Source organism: Macrobrachium rosenbergii, chromosome 9 (assembly GCF_040412425.1).
Source record: "Macrobrachium rosenbergii isolate ZJJX-2024 chromosome 9, ASM4041242v1, whole genome shotgun sequence".
In the NCBI taxonomy this organism is placed as follows: Eukaryota; Metazoa; Arthropoda; class Malacostraca; order Decapoda; family Palaemonidae; genus Macrobrachium; species Macrobrachium rosenbergii.
Genome location: NC_089749.1, coordinates 17,729,003 through 17,745,161, shown reverse-complemented (window position 1 = coordinate 17,745,161; position 16,159 = coordinate 17,729,003). Strand labels below are relative to the sequence as shown.

The 16,159-nt window shown below is 33.5% G+C and overlaps 1 protein-coding gene across 1 annotated transcript in view; it reads left to right on the top strand.

Moving 5' to 3' along the window:
* LOC136842053 (uncharacterized) overlaps positions 1 to 16,159 on the top strand; it is a 431,892-nt gene that overhangs the window by 284,639 nt on the left and 131,094 nt on the right. The window contains exon 3 of the mRNA XM_067109434.1: positions 6,558 to 6,574. Within this exon, the coding sequence (XP_066965535.1) occupies positions 6,558 to 6,574 (17 nt within the window). The remainder of the gene's footprint in view (positions 1 to 6,557; positions 6,575 to 16,159) is intronic.

Sequence of the window (16,159 nt, the reverse complement as noted above, 5' to 3'; positions counted from 1 at the left end):
GAATATTAATTATTAGGTGGACACTACGCATCGGTAGGCCTGCTTACAACTTTATTTTTAAGGGCAACTATCTTGATAAGGCTGATAATCAATATGATATGTCAATTTTTTCTTCACCTTTTTTTTTGGTTAGGGGATATAGAATTAGAATTCATGTTTTTTTTTATTTCTTTAATTGTTTCGAGGGAAAACTACAAAGGCATTTACTACTATCATTATTGTAGATGTTAGTCGTAAGAGTAATTATATATTATTTCCAGTATCACTGTGACATTAATCATTTGCAAAACTATTTTTTTCCTATTCCAAAACCTTATACACTGACAGAAAATGACAATAATAAAAAGTCACCAACTGGCTTTTTTTTTTTTTTTAAATCCATTACCAAATAAATAAAATGTAATAACCCTGCACGCATAAGAACATCTTCACTTTAAATTTCAGCAAATGACATAAAAGCTCGAACGTCGGTAGGTTTACGAGAGGGAATTAATGCAAAATCGCCTCTTGGGAACAGTCCGTTTTTACCAAATGCTCAGAAATTGTTCCAGTCCCGGGATGCAAAATCCCTATTTAATGAAGGCAGGTTAAGCGTTATCGGGCTGGAATACTCCAGCGGGCGATCTGGAGGGTTTGGGACTTTCTAATTCACAGTTGAAGATACGGCGTTAAAAAAAAAAAAATAAAAAAAATAAGCAAAAGATAGGATGTTAAAAAAAGTAAAATATAAATCGTTAAAAGAAATAAAAGATGACGAAAAAGATAGGGCGTTAAAATAAGCAAAATATAGGACGTTATAATAAGTAAAGGATAAGACGTTGAAATAAGCAAAAGATAGGACATTAAAAAAATGAAAAGATAGCAAGTTAAAATAAGTAAAATATAGGACGTTAAAATAAGTAAAGGATAAGACGTTGAAATAAGTAAAAGACAGGACATTAAAATAAGGAAAAGATAGCAAGTTAAAATAAGCAAATATAGGCCATTTTAATAAGTAAAAGATAGGAGGTTAAAATAAGTAAAATATAAGTTGTTAAAAGATGTACAAAATGGCAAAAAGATAGAACGTTAAAATAAGTAAAGGATAAGACGGTATTATAACTAAAATATAGGACGTTAAAATAAGTAAAATACAGGACGCTAAAATAATTAAAGGATAAGACGTTAAAATAAGTAAAAAATAGGACGTTAAAATAAGGAAAAGATAGGAAGTTAAAATAAGCAAAAGATAGGCCATTATAATAAAGAGAGAGAGATTCTGAATCATTCAGTTAATTAAAGGTTTCAATATCACGAAATGGGCTTCCTACAAGTGTTAAGCGTATCCATAAATGTAGATAGATAGATAGATAGATAGATAGATAGATAGATAGATAGATAGATAGATAGAAGTTGATTGACCACAACATAATACAGTTATCAAAATGACAAGCTCTTGAATATGGTCCAACAAAAGTACATCTATGTGGACATATAAGTCTTAGAATAAAAATACCATACAACTACAACACTTAAAACCATGTTATATAATATTTTTAGCATATTAATTTTTACAAACAGAACTGTAAATGCAGCTAAATAAACGAAAACCTTATAACCATTTAAGCAGAGCCTTAACTACAACAACTTTCCTTGCAAAGCATAAAACTAAATATACCCCAGAAAAAAAAAATAAAATCCAACACACCGAACAACATCTTTCAAACAAGTCCCAGTACTTTTTTCATATAAACGAAGACAGAATTAAATGTGTTATTTTACATTGTTCTGACTTACCATGATGGTTTGAAAATGTGTACTTTGTTTACAACTAATAATCTCTGACGAAAAGGCCTTTTCATTTCATACAGAATTTTCATTTTGATGGTCAAGTAGGCCATAATACTAACCAATTTTGCTTTTTTTGTTCATTTATTCCAGACCGAAATTTACGTTGTAAGCTGTAATATAGTCATTACGACCAGGGGCGCAGAGACGAAAATCCTTTGCTAACTAAAAACCACGCGTGTATACTTGAGGATTAAATTACTATGCATATGAACTTACACCATGTTTGCACGCTAATGGTTTTTAATTTCCATTCAGTTATCCAACACGCCCGTAAGAAATGTTATGCCAAACCCCCGAACCTTTAAAACTAGTTTGTAGCTCTTTAGGTTTTACCTACCGCGGAAACAGGGCAGTCGACCGAGTGAACTGCTGCGCTTAAGTGTCAGTTTACTGTCGTGCTCCGGGATAGAACGGTAGCCTTTTAGTTTTTAATAACTAAATTCGGATTATGTCTGCTAATAATATAAGTTTCATTATTCTAGTGAAGTGAGCGTGCACGCATTAGCGCAAATTCTTAACGGCTTTGATGAGATAGTGCAATTAACTAAGGGAAACGATTCTTCGGGTTGTTCAACGGTAAGTTAGCTGTGAGGGATACCAGAAATCATTTTATGTACGATCAGTTGTGCAAGGTAGTACTACACGATGTCAGTCTTAGAATATTATTTATAATGTCTAACTCAATTTCAAGACAATCTTACGTTGTGGACGATGCTCAAAAGTACTGGTAATCAAGAAACTCAATTTAATAGTTTATTTATATCTGCTTTTGTCCAGACTGAAGCAAACGCGTGCTGAAAAGAAAGAGTTACGGGCTGCTCTAGGAGCAAGAGCCCGTGCTGGCACAAGGCCAGCTAAATCTGAAACAACAACAACAAAATAAATCAGTCATACCCAGACCTGCCGTCTTGAGTCTCACACGGGAAGAAGCTTAGCTCTCTCTCTCTCTCTCTCTCTCTCTCTCTCTCTCTCTCTCTCTCTCTCTCTCTCTCTCTCTCTCTCTCTCAGCGTGGGTCTGATTCTGTGTATGTATCTGAATGTGTATTGTTTTGATTATATTCATCTTTTACTAACTGCAGTTTTATCATACAATATATGTTAAACACAAACATTTCCTTCATCAATACCAAGAATTACTTGTGAATAATAAAGGCAGGTCACCTTTAGTAAAACCTCCATTATAAACGCACCCAATTTTCGCTACACGAATTTTCCCAAACTTTGCCTCATTGATCATCCAGAGTGCGGGAGATTAAAAAAAAAAAAAAAAAAAATCTACGGGGCTTAAGGTGGGACGTTGAGATATGAACTGTTAAACTTTCACGCCTCTCAGAGCGATGTACGCTGATCCGGATTGCCGAATCTTTGAAGCTGGTCCTTTCTGGTCGGATTTTGTTCCGGTCGTTTAAATCCTGCGGGTACCAGACTTTCACCCTTAATGAACGTAATGTTCTGGTTGACGGTTGTCAAGATGATCGTTCATGTTCGGTACTTACAGAATATACCGCACTAAAATATGATTATGTTGAGGATTATAGATTATGTTGAGGTATTATTATATATATATATATATATATATATATATATATATATATATATATATATATATATATATATAATTTATATGTGTGTATGTATGTATGTATGTATGTATGTATGCATATATATATATATATATATATATATATATATATATATATATATATATATATGCATATTTACACTAAAAGTAGACAATCAAATAGTTTAAACGTATTTTGTTACTGTAAACAAATGATCCTTGTCATATACTGTATTATAATTGTTTATTTTATATACATATACATATAATAAACAATTACAATATATGACAAGGAGCAAGTGTTTACAGCAATAAAATACATTTAAAAGTATATGATTGCTTACCTTTTATTTGGTCAAGCGTGTTTTAATAATATTAATATATGATATGAGAATAGCGGCTTCCACAGCAATTAATAATAATGTTAATGGAACATCTAGGTACATAATTAATCCGCTACATTTGTCTATTTTAAAACATACTATAATCTGTGATATGTAATGTTACTAAGTTTCAATTATCACATTTTTTTTTTTTACAAAATCACGTTAATTCGTTTTGTACAATAAAAAATGGAATTACTAAAGGATTCAGAGCCGACGAAACACGGTTTTTCGGCAACACCTTTTTATAAAAGCATCAGATAAAGGTGAAAGTTGGCACGTGTATATTTTATAACCCTACCTAATTTTTGTAAGTGTTACTTAGTACCTAAGTTCGATAGTTTTGATATTTATAGAGTAAAACGAAGCCGCCGATGCCGGAACCGAGAAAATCACAGACAAAGATCCTAAAACCATTCGTGACGTAAACATAATATGACGTCATGAGGCTCCGCCCATCCATCAGGTAGGCAGCAAGTCACTAACAGGTGAATGATAGGCTTACACAGCCTAGACTTCAACAAATTCGATAATGGCCAGCAGGATATGAAATTGCCCCGTGGTTTCAAGACTGCAATTGTGCTATGGCTTGCCACTTAGTATACAAGCAAGAAGACCCGTGGCAAGATCTGCTATAGTTTGAAAAGGCATTTATTTCTATTGTGGGAAACAGTTATTTGGCAACCCTCATCTCTTGCTGGCAGTAAACTGAACGCTAGTGTCGAAACCTGAGGTAAAACAAAACGGATTGTCTTTTTGTATTCCCGCTCTAAATAGATGTAAATCTAACAAATGAGCTATAGACTGGTTCATTATGTGGATGAATTACATACATTGAATTATTTGTAAAGTAGAAGCAATACAAATATGAAGAAAATGGAAGAATTCAAAGCTAACAACTTAGTCACAACAACTGCTATGGAAGTTGTGATGAAGCCTCCACATAATAATAATAATAATAATAATAATAATAATTGTTCTAAAGGGTCCACAATAATATAATTGTTAAAGGCTCGAGCCTTTAACAATTATATTATTGTTGACCCTTTAGAACATTTATGAATTCTCGTGATAGAAAGTTTTTCTCGCAAATAATAATAATAATAATAAAATTATTCAGAGTGATAATGCAATCAAGGGAACGATAACAAATCCTGCTCGCCATCACTGATATTGCTGAAGCCTAGGATGGGTTTGTAATTTTAATTACTGAATATGTCATCGGCAAGTGGGCAGAGCCACAGTGAAGAGACGTTTTCCCCATAAGTAAACTCCTCTTCACTGTGGGTGGAGCCTCATGACGTCTTAAGTTAACGTCACTATTGTGTTCAAAACCATTACTGGGGATTTTGATGGCTCTGACATAGGAAACGCACTTTTACTCTGTTAATTACCAGAACTATTGAACTTAGGGACTAAACAATACCTGCAAAAATTAGGTAGGGTTATAAAATATACACTTGCCAACATTCACCTTGATCCGATGCTTTTTCAAAAAGGTGTTGCCGAAAAACCGTGTTTCATCGGCGCTGAATCCCTTTAGTAGGTTAGTAATGGTTGAGGACACAATATCTGGAACACGGAGACAGAGAGAGAGAGAGAGAGAGAGAGAGAGAGAGAGAGAGAGAGGGGGGTGATAATTTATTAACCAAGTTGTATCAAATGTCCTGACGTTAATCGCTAATTCTGCTATCAGCGCAATTAAATAATAATTGAAATACAGAACGGAATATTTTTTTATAGATCATTGCATTCCAGTTACTGGTTCCATAATTCATATTTTTTCCCCTAGTTCACTCGGCTAAGGATTCGCCCAAGGGAATCGGATTATTCATTAGAACAAAATTATTTTTTTCTAATTATTGGAGGTTTGAATTCGGTTTTAATCACCGGCTTATAATATCAGTCCTCATTTTTCATGGTGGAATGAGTAACCCATGAGGAGGATATTTGTATTTTGTGCAGTAATTAGAATAATCACCTTGACGTTTTACCTCTATAAGCTAGATTAATGAAAATGGCAGTTAGAAAATTTCCTTCATCGGTAGCGGTTATTAGCAGTGAATTTAACGTTGCTTCAACATAAACCCACAGAATTAAGATGCGGGTAGTTATCCATACAAGTGGCTGAAGTTGGTGATTGAAGGCGAATTTAGATATAAAATTTGGTATATCCAATTTCTTTTTTTGAAAATATGTAATCTTGTTTTCAACCTCGTATTCTCTGATAATTATTGTACAAGTTGTTTTTCACCTGTTTTAGATCTGATGCGGGTAGTTATCCATACAAGTGGCTGAAGTTGGTAATTGAAGGCGAATTAAGATAATTTTGGTATATCCATTATTTTTAAAAGATATTCAATCTTGTTTTCAACCTTGTATTTTCTGATGATTATTGTATAAGTTGTTTTTAACCTGGTTTAGATCCGATGGAAATTTGTATCTAGAGTACAGACAATTTTCATCTGGGGCGTAATATAATTGCACAAAGAAGGAAAAGCATATATAATGTTTTCTTGTATATATCAGTGATTGGTACTTCTATTCCTGTCTGATTAGCACATTTTTTTAAATGTTTAATTTAATTTCGAATGCTTTTATCGCACCGCTTTCATCGCACCGCTTTTATCAAAGACATTTAACTGACAGTCTTGGTGAATAATGAGTAATTGATAGGAATTAGAAACATATAGAAATTATTGTGCAGAGTTTGATGGTTATGGAAAGAATGAATTACCGTCTATTATATGAAGACTTAACTAAGGTTTTTATTTCTTTTTCAGTTCTACGGCAACAGAGGGTGAGTGTTAAAAATCAATCTGCGTATCGTTGGTAGCTTTTATTTTCTCTTTTTTTTCTGGACGCAGAATCCAGTGGGGCCCTTTGAACAGGTACGTTTGAATAGTTCTTCCCATCTTCGTCATGTCGCTGTCTGTTTTTTGGGGAGGGGGCTGTCTGGTCCATTAACAGGTTCTTTCTTTTTTTATGTGCCGGATCGCGTATGTGGTTCTATTAATAACTTGGATTTCCTGTGGTTTCTCGCTTCGTCCTCAAGGCCTTTTTCATTTGTTTCTTCATTCTTTGTCAGTCAGAGTTTGTAGTTATATTTAACAGTTTGGTCTACGATGTCTTCTTGGTCTGCGGCGTCATATTGTTTTTTTTTTTTTACCACGTCTTTAATTTCTGCATAAATATCAACAAGTTCACCGATAATTTTCAATGTCAGGATAGATAAATGAAAAAATTGATTTTTTTTTAAACTTCCAACCGATTTTGCCGAGACTACGTCATTCGTATTATGGATTTTTACAGAGGAAAACCTCTGTACCTTTCCGTTCGTCGTTTTCAGCCTTATATAAAAAGGTCTGCATAGTTCAATTCAGTCAGATTTTATCAGTAAGCAGTAAAGACGGGTTTTGCGTTTCTATCCTGGAATGGGATGATGTTTGTATGAGGATAAAGATAACTTCAAAAAACGAGTATGGCGATTTCTAGAAACTTATATATATATACATTTTATAATGTCAGTGCTTTTGGGTTACGAGTACAGAGTTCAGTCAAACCACAAAAATGCTTTCTTGCTCTTCATGAGATAGCTGTTGATAGCGATCTGTTCTGTCGCTCCAGCGCAATAAATAAATAATGGGTTTATTGAGAAAATGTGGAGAATTATGAGTGATTAATGATTATTCCTCGAGAATGATGTCTACTTAGGCAATGTTTAGTAGGAATAACGGTTCGAGGAAGAAAATCTGACGAGTCATAATTAATATTTCGGCGAGAGTTATGGAACTTTAAATCAATTGCTCGTTCCCTCCCCCCTTATTTTATTCACCATTTTCGCTGTTATTTTTTGTTACCTAAGAATAACCATATAAAGTTCTTATAGCTTATAATAGTAACATGTGTAGCAGTTATGACACTGAAATATATATATATATATATATATATATATATATATATATATATATATATATATATATATATATATATATATATATATATAGATATTTAGATATATATGTATATATGTTTATATATATATATATATTATTTATATATATGTATATATATACATCTATACATACATATATATATATATATATATGTTTATATATAATATATATATTATTTATATATGTATATATATACATCTATACATACATATATACATATATACATGCATGAATGTGTATACTAGCTTTTGTGCCTATACATGGGGACTCTTTCAGATACAGAATCTTAACCGAACAACGGCGTCATACCAAACAGAAAAAAATATTTTCATATTTACGAGCGCTCTCTGCAAACAAAACAGATCTCGGAGGAAAGATACCCTTACATTTATAGAAACCTCTTCCCCCTATGTCTTGCTTCCAAGATTCCAACAAAACATATTACAGGACTTTGTAGGAAGTTGATTTCTTTCGCGCCGCCAGACGAAACAATCGCTTGGCGGTGTCACTTTGACAACCTTCCCTGGAAGAAGAATTCTCCTCCTTGTCACTAACTGACAAAAAACTGGATATCCGGTTTTGACATGTCAGCTATCCAGTGCAGCTGAACCTGACTCCGAGCGATGGAAGGGAAGAATGCACTCTCTCTCTCTCTCTCTCTCTCTCTCTCTCTCTCTCTCTCTCTCTCTCTCTCCTTTGAAAATCTCGCAGTTCGGGGGGGAAGAGAGGAAAGTTATTCCATCTATGTTGGATGGGGCACAGTAGGTTGGCATGAACTACTGAGGATATATTCTCTCTCTCTCTCTCTCTCTCTCTCTCTCTCTCTGTTCGAAATTCTCTCCATTCTGAGAGGAACAGAGGAAAGCTATTTCCTCTATTTTGAATGGGGCAAAGTAAGTTGGCATGTACCGTTGTAGAGTTTCTCTCACTCTCTCTCTCTCTCTCTCTCTCTCTCTCTCTCTCTCTCTCTCTCTCTCTCTCTCATAGGTGTTGAGAGAAGATAATAACGATAATGTTGATTCTCAAACCACTCTTTTGTTGAGGCTGGTTTTTGTTTTGGTGTTAGTGTCATTGTTGGTTTATCATGATGTGGTTTAATTTCCTTTTGCTGCTGGAGTTTGCAAAGATAAACCATAATAGAGATAAGAACCAATGGAAACAGCGTTACGAGCAGAGAGAGAGAGAGAGAGAGAGAGAGAGAGAGAGAGAGAGAGAGAGAGAGAGAGAGAGAGAGATATTGCTGTTTCCCTCTGTGAAGACTTGAAAAATTCAAAACGTTACAAATAAAGTTAGAAACTTCTAACGTCGTTTTTCACCGAAAATTTTTTTTCTTTGAATGCTCAGAAAAGTCTAAACCGTAAATGATTGTTTTATGTTCACAGTGTAGAGAAAAGGGCTGGTAGAGCTGCCTACAGTATATCAGTATCACAAAAATAAATTATGTTAGCTGGCCTTTCTCTCGTACGTGGTAACACGTACTCGGGGAAAAAAGGCTTCTACAATGAGTTGTCAACCGAGTCAACCTTTCTTTTCCTTTATTATTGTAAGGACTTTAATGTTATACCAGCTAGTATGCCCATAACGTCATAAACAGCGACTTTATTACAGTAGTTTTTGTAATTACATCGTCTTAAAAATATATCAGGTATAAATGTTGTTCTGCTTTTTCTCGTATAACATTTGATAGTAGTTCAGCATGGGGTGCATTTCTTTTTCAGTATCTTGTTTACTTTAGTTTAGGACTTTTTAAGATACAGAATCATGACTGAGCAGACACAACAAATCACTTAGAAAAGAAGAAACAGTAACTTCATCATTACAGATACTATTAGCGAACAAAACAAGTATCGGAGCCAAGATGAATTTACATTTATTACATTGAGGGGAAACTCTTTCCTCCAAGTCTTGCCTCCAAGATTCCTCCTAAGTATACCTTATTTTAACCAGACCACTGAGCTGATTAACAGCTTTCCTAGGGCTGGCCCGAAGGATTAGATTTATTTTACGTGTCTAAGAGCCAATTGGTTACCTAGCAACGGGACCTACAGCTTATTGTGGAATCCGAACTACATTATAACGAGAAATGAATTTCTATCACTAGAAATAGATTCCTCTAATTCTTCATTGGCCGGTCGGAGAATCGAACTCGGGACCAGCAGAGTGCTAGCTGAGAACGATACCCACCCGTCCAATGAGGAACTAGATTCCTCCTAACCGTCTCACAGGGCTTTGTAGGAAGTTGGTTTCCTTCGCGTCTCCAGAGGAAACAATCGCTGTGCGGTGTCACTTTGACAACCTTCCCTGGAAAAAGAATTTTCCTCCCTTTCACTAACTGACAAAAACCTGGATACCCGATTTTGACATGTCAGCTATCCAGTGCAGCTGAACCTGACACCGAGCGATGGAAAGGAAGAATGCACCTCTCCTCTCTCTCTCTCTCTCTCTCTCTCTCTCTCTCTCTCTCTCTCTCTCTCTCTCAGTTCGGAAAGGAAAAGAGGAATGTTATTCCATTTATGTCGGATGAGGTAAAGTAGGTTGGCATGAACTGCTGAGGAGATATTATCTCTCTCTCTCTCTCTCTCTCTCTCTCTCTCTCTCTCTCTCTCTCTCTCTCTCTCTCTCTAACAGAAAGTAATAACGATAATGTTGATTCTTAAAACACTGTCATGTTGATGTTGGTTTTAGTTTTCTGTAAAAGAATATTGTGCTGGCTTTGTCTGTCCGTCCGCACTTTAATCTGTCCGCAAAGTAGGTTGGCGTGTTACCTCTGAAGAATTTCTCTCTCTCTCTCTCTCTCTCTCTCTCTCTCTCTCTCTCTCTCTCTCTCTCTCTATCTATCTCTCATAGAAAGTTGTAACACTAATGCTGAATTTCACAACACAAACTGAATACTTACTATGTTGATATTGATTTACCTTTTTATGTTAATGTGTGACGAGCAGAGAGAGAGAGAGAGAGAGAGAGAGAGAGAGAGAGAGAGAGAGAGAGAGAGAGAGAGAGAGAGAAATTGTTGTTTCCCTCTGTGAAGAATTTTAAAACTCAAGATGTGTGAAACCGAGCATTACAAATAAAGTTAAAAACTTTTGCCGTCGTATTTCACTGAAAATATTTTTGTCTGTGAATGCTCAGAAAAGTTTAAGCCGTAAATAATTATTTTATGTTCACAGTGAAGAGAAGAGGACTGGCCTAGCTGCCTGCATCAGTCTCTGAGGAAAAGAATTATTTTAATTTTGATATTTTTTTCTCGTTCGTGGTGACTAACGAGAAGAAAGTCTTATGAAATTAATTGTTAAATGAGTAGATCTTTCCCTCGCTTGGCTATTGTCTTATGGACCGTAATGTAATGCTAATTACGTAGCCATAGGTTTACAAAGGGCGACACAATTCAAGTACTTTTTGTAATTACATAGTCTTTGGAATATAGCAATTATATAATGTTACGTAGCATTTTCTTGTAATATTTGATGATAGTTCAGCATGGAGTTTCTTCGGCGCAATCGAGTTTTTTGTACAGCCGCTACAGCGTATAATCAAGGCCACCGAAAACAGATCTGTCTTTTGGTAGTCTCGGTATAATGCTGTGTGAGCCGCAGCCCATGAAACTTTAACCACGGCCCGGTGGTGGCATGTCCTATATAGTTGCCAGAAGCACGATTATGGCTAGCTTTAACTTTAAATAACATAAAAACTACTGATGCTAGAGGGCTGCAATTTGGTACGTTTGGTGATTGGACGGTGGATGATCAACATACCAAATTGCAGCCCTCTAGCCTCAGTAGTTTTTAAGATCTGAGGGTTGATAGAAAAAGTGCGGATAGAAAAATGTGCGGACGGACAGACAAAGCCGGCACAATAGTTTTCTTTTACAGAAAACTGAAAATATAGCACATGGTTGCAGTATAGGAATTCACAGTGTCTATCATATAATGAAGTGATATACACATTTCTTACCCTTTACTTTGTTCCTTCTTTTTCATTTTTAATTTTAGTATTTTTGTTTTTAGTATTTTTATTTTTATTTCTAGCACATTTATTTTTAGTATCTTTATTTTTATCTTTAGTATTTTTATTTTTATTTTTAGCATTTTTATTTTAAGTATTTTTATTTTTAGTATGTTGATTTTTATTTTTAGTGTTTTTATTTTTATTTTTTTACTTTTAGTAGTTTTATTTTTATTTCTAGTATATTTATTTTTATTTTTAACCTCATATGAGGATTCTCCCCCGTGTTTTCTCTAACCTGGAAAACGCCGGGACCAGAGACCCAATCCCATGATCGATCCCTGGTGGGGGAAAGTGGATGATTAGGGATAGTGCTTGGAAATTTCAGCATGCGCAGCTTGACAGAAGCAGAGATTTTCGTACTTAATAGTGTGTCAATTCTGGTGGGTCGCAACAGCTGTGGATAAGAGCATGGGGCTTCTTCTTGTCATCTGAGCCTCATCGTATATATATATATATATATATATATATATATATATATATATATATATATATATATATATATATTTATATATATATTATTATATTATATATATATATATATATATATATATATATATATATATATATATATATATATATATATATATATATAATATATATATATATATTATATATAACCTACACACGAACATATACAGATCGAAATTTCGAAAAGTGATACCGAATGACGGATTCGATAAGAGGATTTTGAAGTCATTCATAATAGCATTTAATCTGATTACGCGTGCAGCAATTATGGCTGATGCTCCCGGAGACTCCCTGAATTAGCAAAATCAGATCAGTGCATTTCGAAATGCATTGTTACATTTAATTTATGGTACCGCAAAGGTCAAATGGTTAGCAGAAATGAAATGTATGATGGAATATGCTACCGTTCCTTCGGGAAGTCAGCTTTTGGATTTTTTTTATTGAAATTTCTTTCAACTATATTTCAATTTTCCACCAGGATAATGAATCATTAAAAGTTACTTTGATAGCTTGACCAAAGTTATATATCTAGATTAATGTCCAGAGAGTACAAATTTATATCAGCATGTGTTGCCTTGTTTTAGACTTCAGGCACTCCATGGTGCACTGTAGGCATTGCTACAAGGTGTCTGTAGCCTCCCTTTGGCCCCCTAGCTGCACCCACAGATTAGTTTTTTTTTTTTTTTTTCCTACATCCACTCCCACTCCCTTTCTTCCAGCATGCTGTCCAACCTCTCTAAGTAGTAGTGCAATTTGTGGGGTTTCTGCCAGTTTCGCCTTTTAGATCCTTGTACTTCATCTCGTATAACATCTGAATCTCTTGATCCAACTCTCTCTGTTCACCATCTGAGGCTTCAGAATAATTCTTTTACCAGTTTTCTATTTTGTTCCTCATTTTCGTTTGGTCAACCAGTTAAGTTCAGACATACCCTTTTACACTTTTATTACATTCCACAACATTCAGGTTGGAACAATCCCATTATTATTATTATTATTATTATTATTATTATTATTATTATTATTATTATTATTATTATTATTATTATTATTATTCAGAAGATAAACCCATATTCATATGGAACAAGCCTACAGGGACCATTGACCAGAAACTCAAGATTCCAAAGAAATGGTGTTCATTTGAAAGAAGTTACAGAAAACAGTGGAAAATACAGAAAGAAGAGATCAGGTATTGTTAAAAGAATAAAAGGTGAATTAATAGATTAATAAGTGGATGGACGCAACAGGGGAAAAAGAAGAATCATTAAATAAATAAATAAACAGACGGGGGTACTAGGAGAGAAGCGATTTCGTGCACAAAATAGCAGCTGGTAGGATGCCATTTTTGTAGCTCTATAAAATGACTAGAATTTTCTTGTTCTCTGTAGAAAAGCAAACAAAAGATATTATATTTCTTATGGGGAAGGGCTGTGGAACAGCAGCTGTTAAGCTGTGCTTTTTACAGCTTTGTAGAACGGCCGCAGCTCTTTTAGCTCGTTGCAGCGACGTAAGTAAAAAAAGTAATGGATTTTCCTTTTGTCCTCGGTAACATTTTTTTTCTTTATTGTCATCTTGAAGGCGTTTAAAAACGGCAGTAAGCTTAGTGAAGTGTGTTATGTAATTCTCGTAAAAATGCAAGGGAAAAAATCTTGCAGAAGAAGTGGAGATTGAAGTTGACTTTGTGTAATATGTAGTATATCATATGTACCGGGGAAAAAAGGAGTTTAGAATCTGAAAAGAAAAAAATCTGTAAAGTAGTGTAATGTGAAATGTTTCAAATATGAACTTTATTCCCATAATCTAGCTTAACGTTCCTACAAGATTTTGCTGCTTAATTTCGGTTCACAAGTCATCATCAAGATAGTAGAATGATGATAATATATGAAAATGTTGCAGATTATATGTAAAATTCTGCTGCTAAAAAAATGTAATAGAACCTGGACCATTTACGATTGCAAATAATAATAATAATAATAATAATAATAATAATAATAATAATAATAATAATAATAATAATAATAATAATTATTATTATTATTATTATTATTATTATTATTATTATTATTATTATTATTATTATTATCACAATCGTATGTGGTCGGGTTCTATAATACATTTTTCTTAACAGTGGAAGTTTTCCTTTAATATGCAACATTTTCATACGTTATTATTATTAAACTGTCTCAATAATGATTTCTAAATCGAAATTTAGAGTTACATTTGTTCAAACCTTAGGCTACGTTTTGCGAATAAAGTTCATATTTCTAACATTTCACATTTCGCATTATAAAATTTTGCACATTTTTTTTTTTAGATTCTGCATATTACAGGAAGTCAACCTCAATCTCCACGTCTTTTGTAGGTTTTTTCCCCTTTTAGTTTTCTGTAAAAGAAAACTATTGTAACGGCTTTGTCTGTCCGTCGGCACCTTGTTTATTCGCCCTCAGATCTTAAAAACTACTGAGGTTAGAATTGCTGCAAATTGCTATGTTAATCATCCACCCTACAATTATCAAACATACCAAATTGCAGCCTTCTAGCCTCAGTAGTTTTTGTTTTATTTAAGGTTAAAGTTAGCCATGATCGTGCGTCTGGCAACGCATTAAGACAGACCACCACTGTGCCGTGGCTGAAAGCTTCATGGACCACGGCTCATGCAGCATTATACAATGTACAGAAAACTCGAATGCACCGAAGAAACTTCGGCGCATTTTTTACTTGTTACTTAAAAAAAAAAAAACATTCACGAGATGGTCGCCATTATCCGCAGTCTTCTTGGGGATAAGATCGTGCCCCCTTCGTAAGTGAAAGGATTTGTCATTGGAAAGTTCTTGTCTGAGTCTGGGTATCTGCGCGTTTGATTTACGGGTCCATCATCAACCTCTTGATGGTCGGCCGTTCTTGAATGGATGTCGCCAGCTTCTTTGACAGTATACATCACGGCAGATGGAAGATTCTTTCTGTCTTTATATATGTCATAAGAAGTTGTATGGATATATATATATATATATATATATATATATATATATATATATATATATATATATATATATATATATATATATATATATATATATGTGTATGTATATAATGTGTGTGTGTGTGTACATATATATGTGTGTGTGTATATGCATTTATATATATTTATATATATATATCTATATATATATCTCTCTCTATATATATATATATATATATATATATATATATATATATATATATATATATACATATATATACATATTTATATATATATATATATATATATATATATATATATATATATATATATATAAATAGAAATAATATATACTGTCATATATGAATATAATTATATAATAGAAATTTCTGACTCACAATCAGGTGGAACAGAAAAAAATTCTGACTCATCAGGTTTATTAATGTTTCAGAAACGTGATTGTGTGTAGATTATTTCTATAATATTCACTCAATGGATAATTCGAATGAAATGCTGTCAAGTGGGTCATTGCTGAGTCGGGAGGTTGGGGAAAACACGGCCAGGTAATTCCTTGGGTACATTGGTACTCAGGTTCCAGCTTCTTTTGTGACTTGTATGGCCTGGTTGGCAGTGGCCTTGCCTTTCATTTGAAAGACCTGGGTTGCTCTGATGTGAGTCAGAAATTTATATATATACTGTATATATATATATATATATATATATATATATATATATATATATATATATATATATATATATATATATATATATATATATATATATATATATATATATATATATATATATATATATATATATATATATATATATATATATATATATATATATATATATATATATATTTATGTAATTTCTACAATACTCTGACCATTTAAGGAGATGTTTCTTCTTAACACTTGTTTAATGTTGATATGTTCCAAAGACTCTATGAATATAATTTTATAACATCGTAATCTCAAGAGATGTGCTGTTTTAGAAG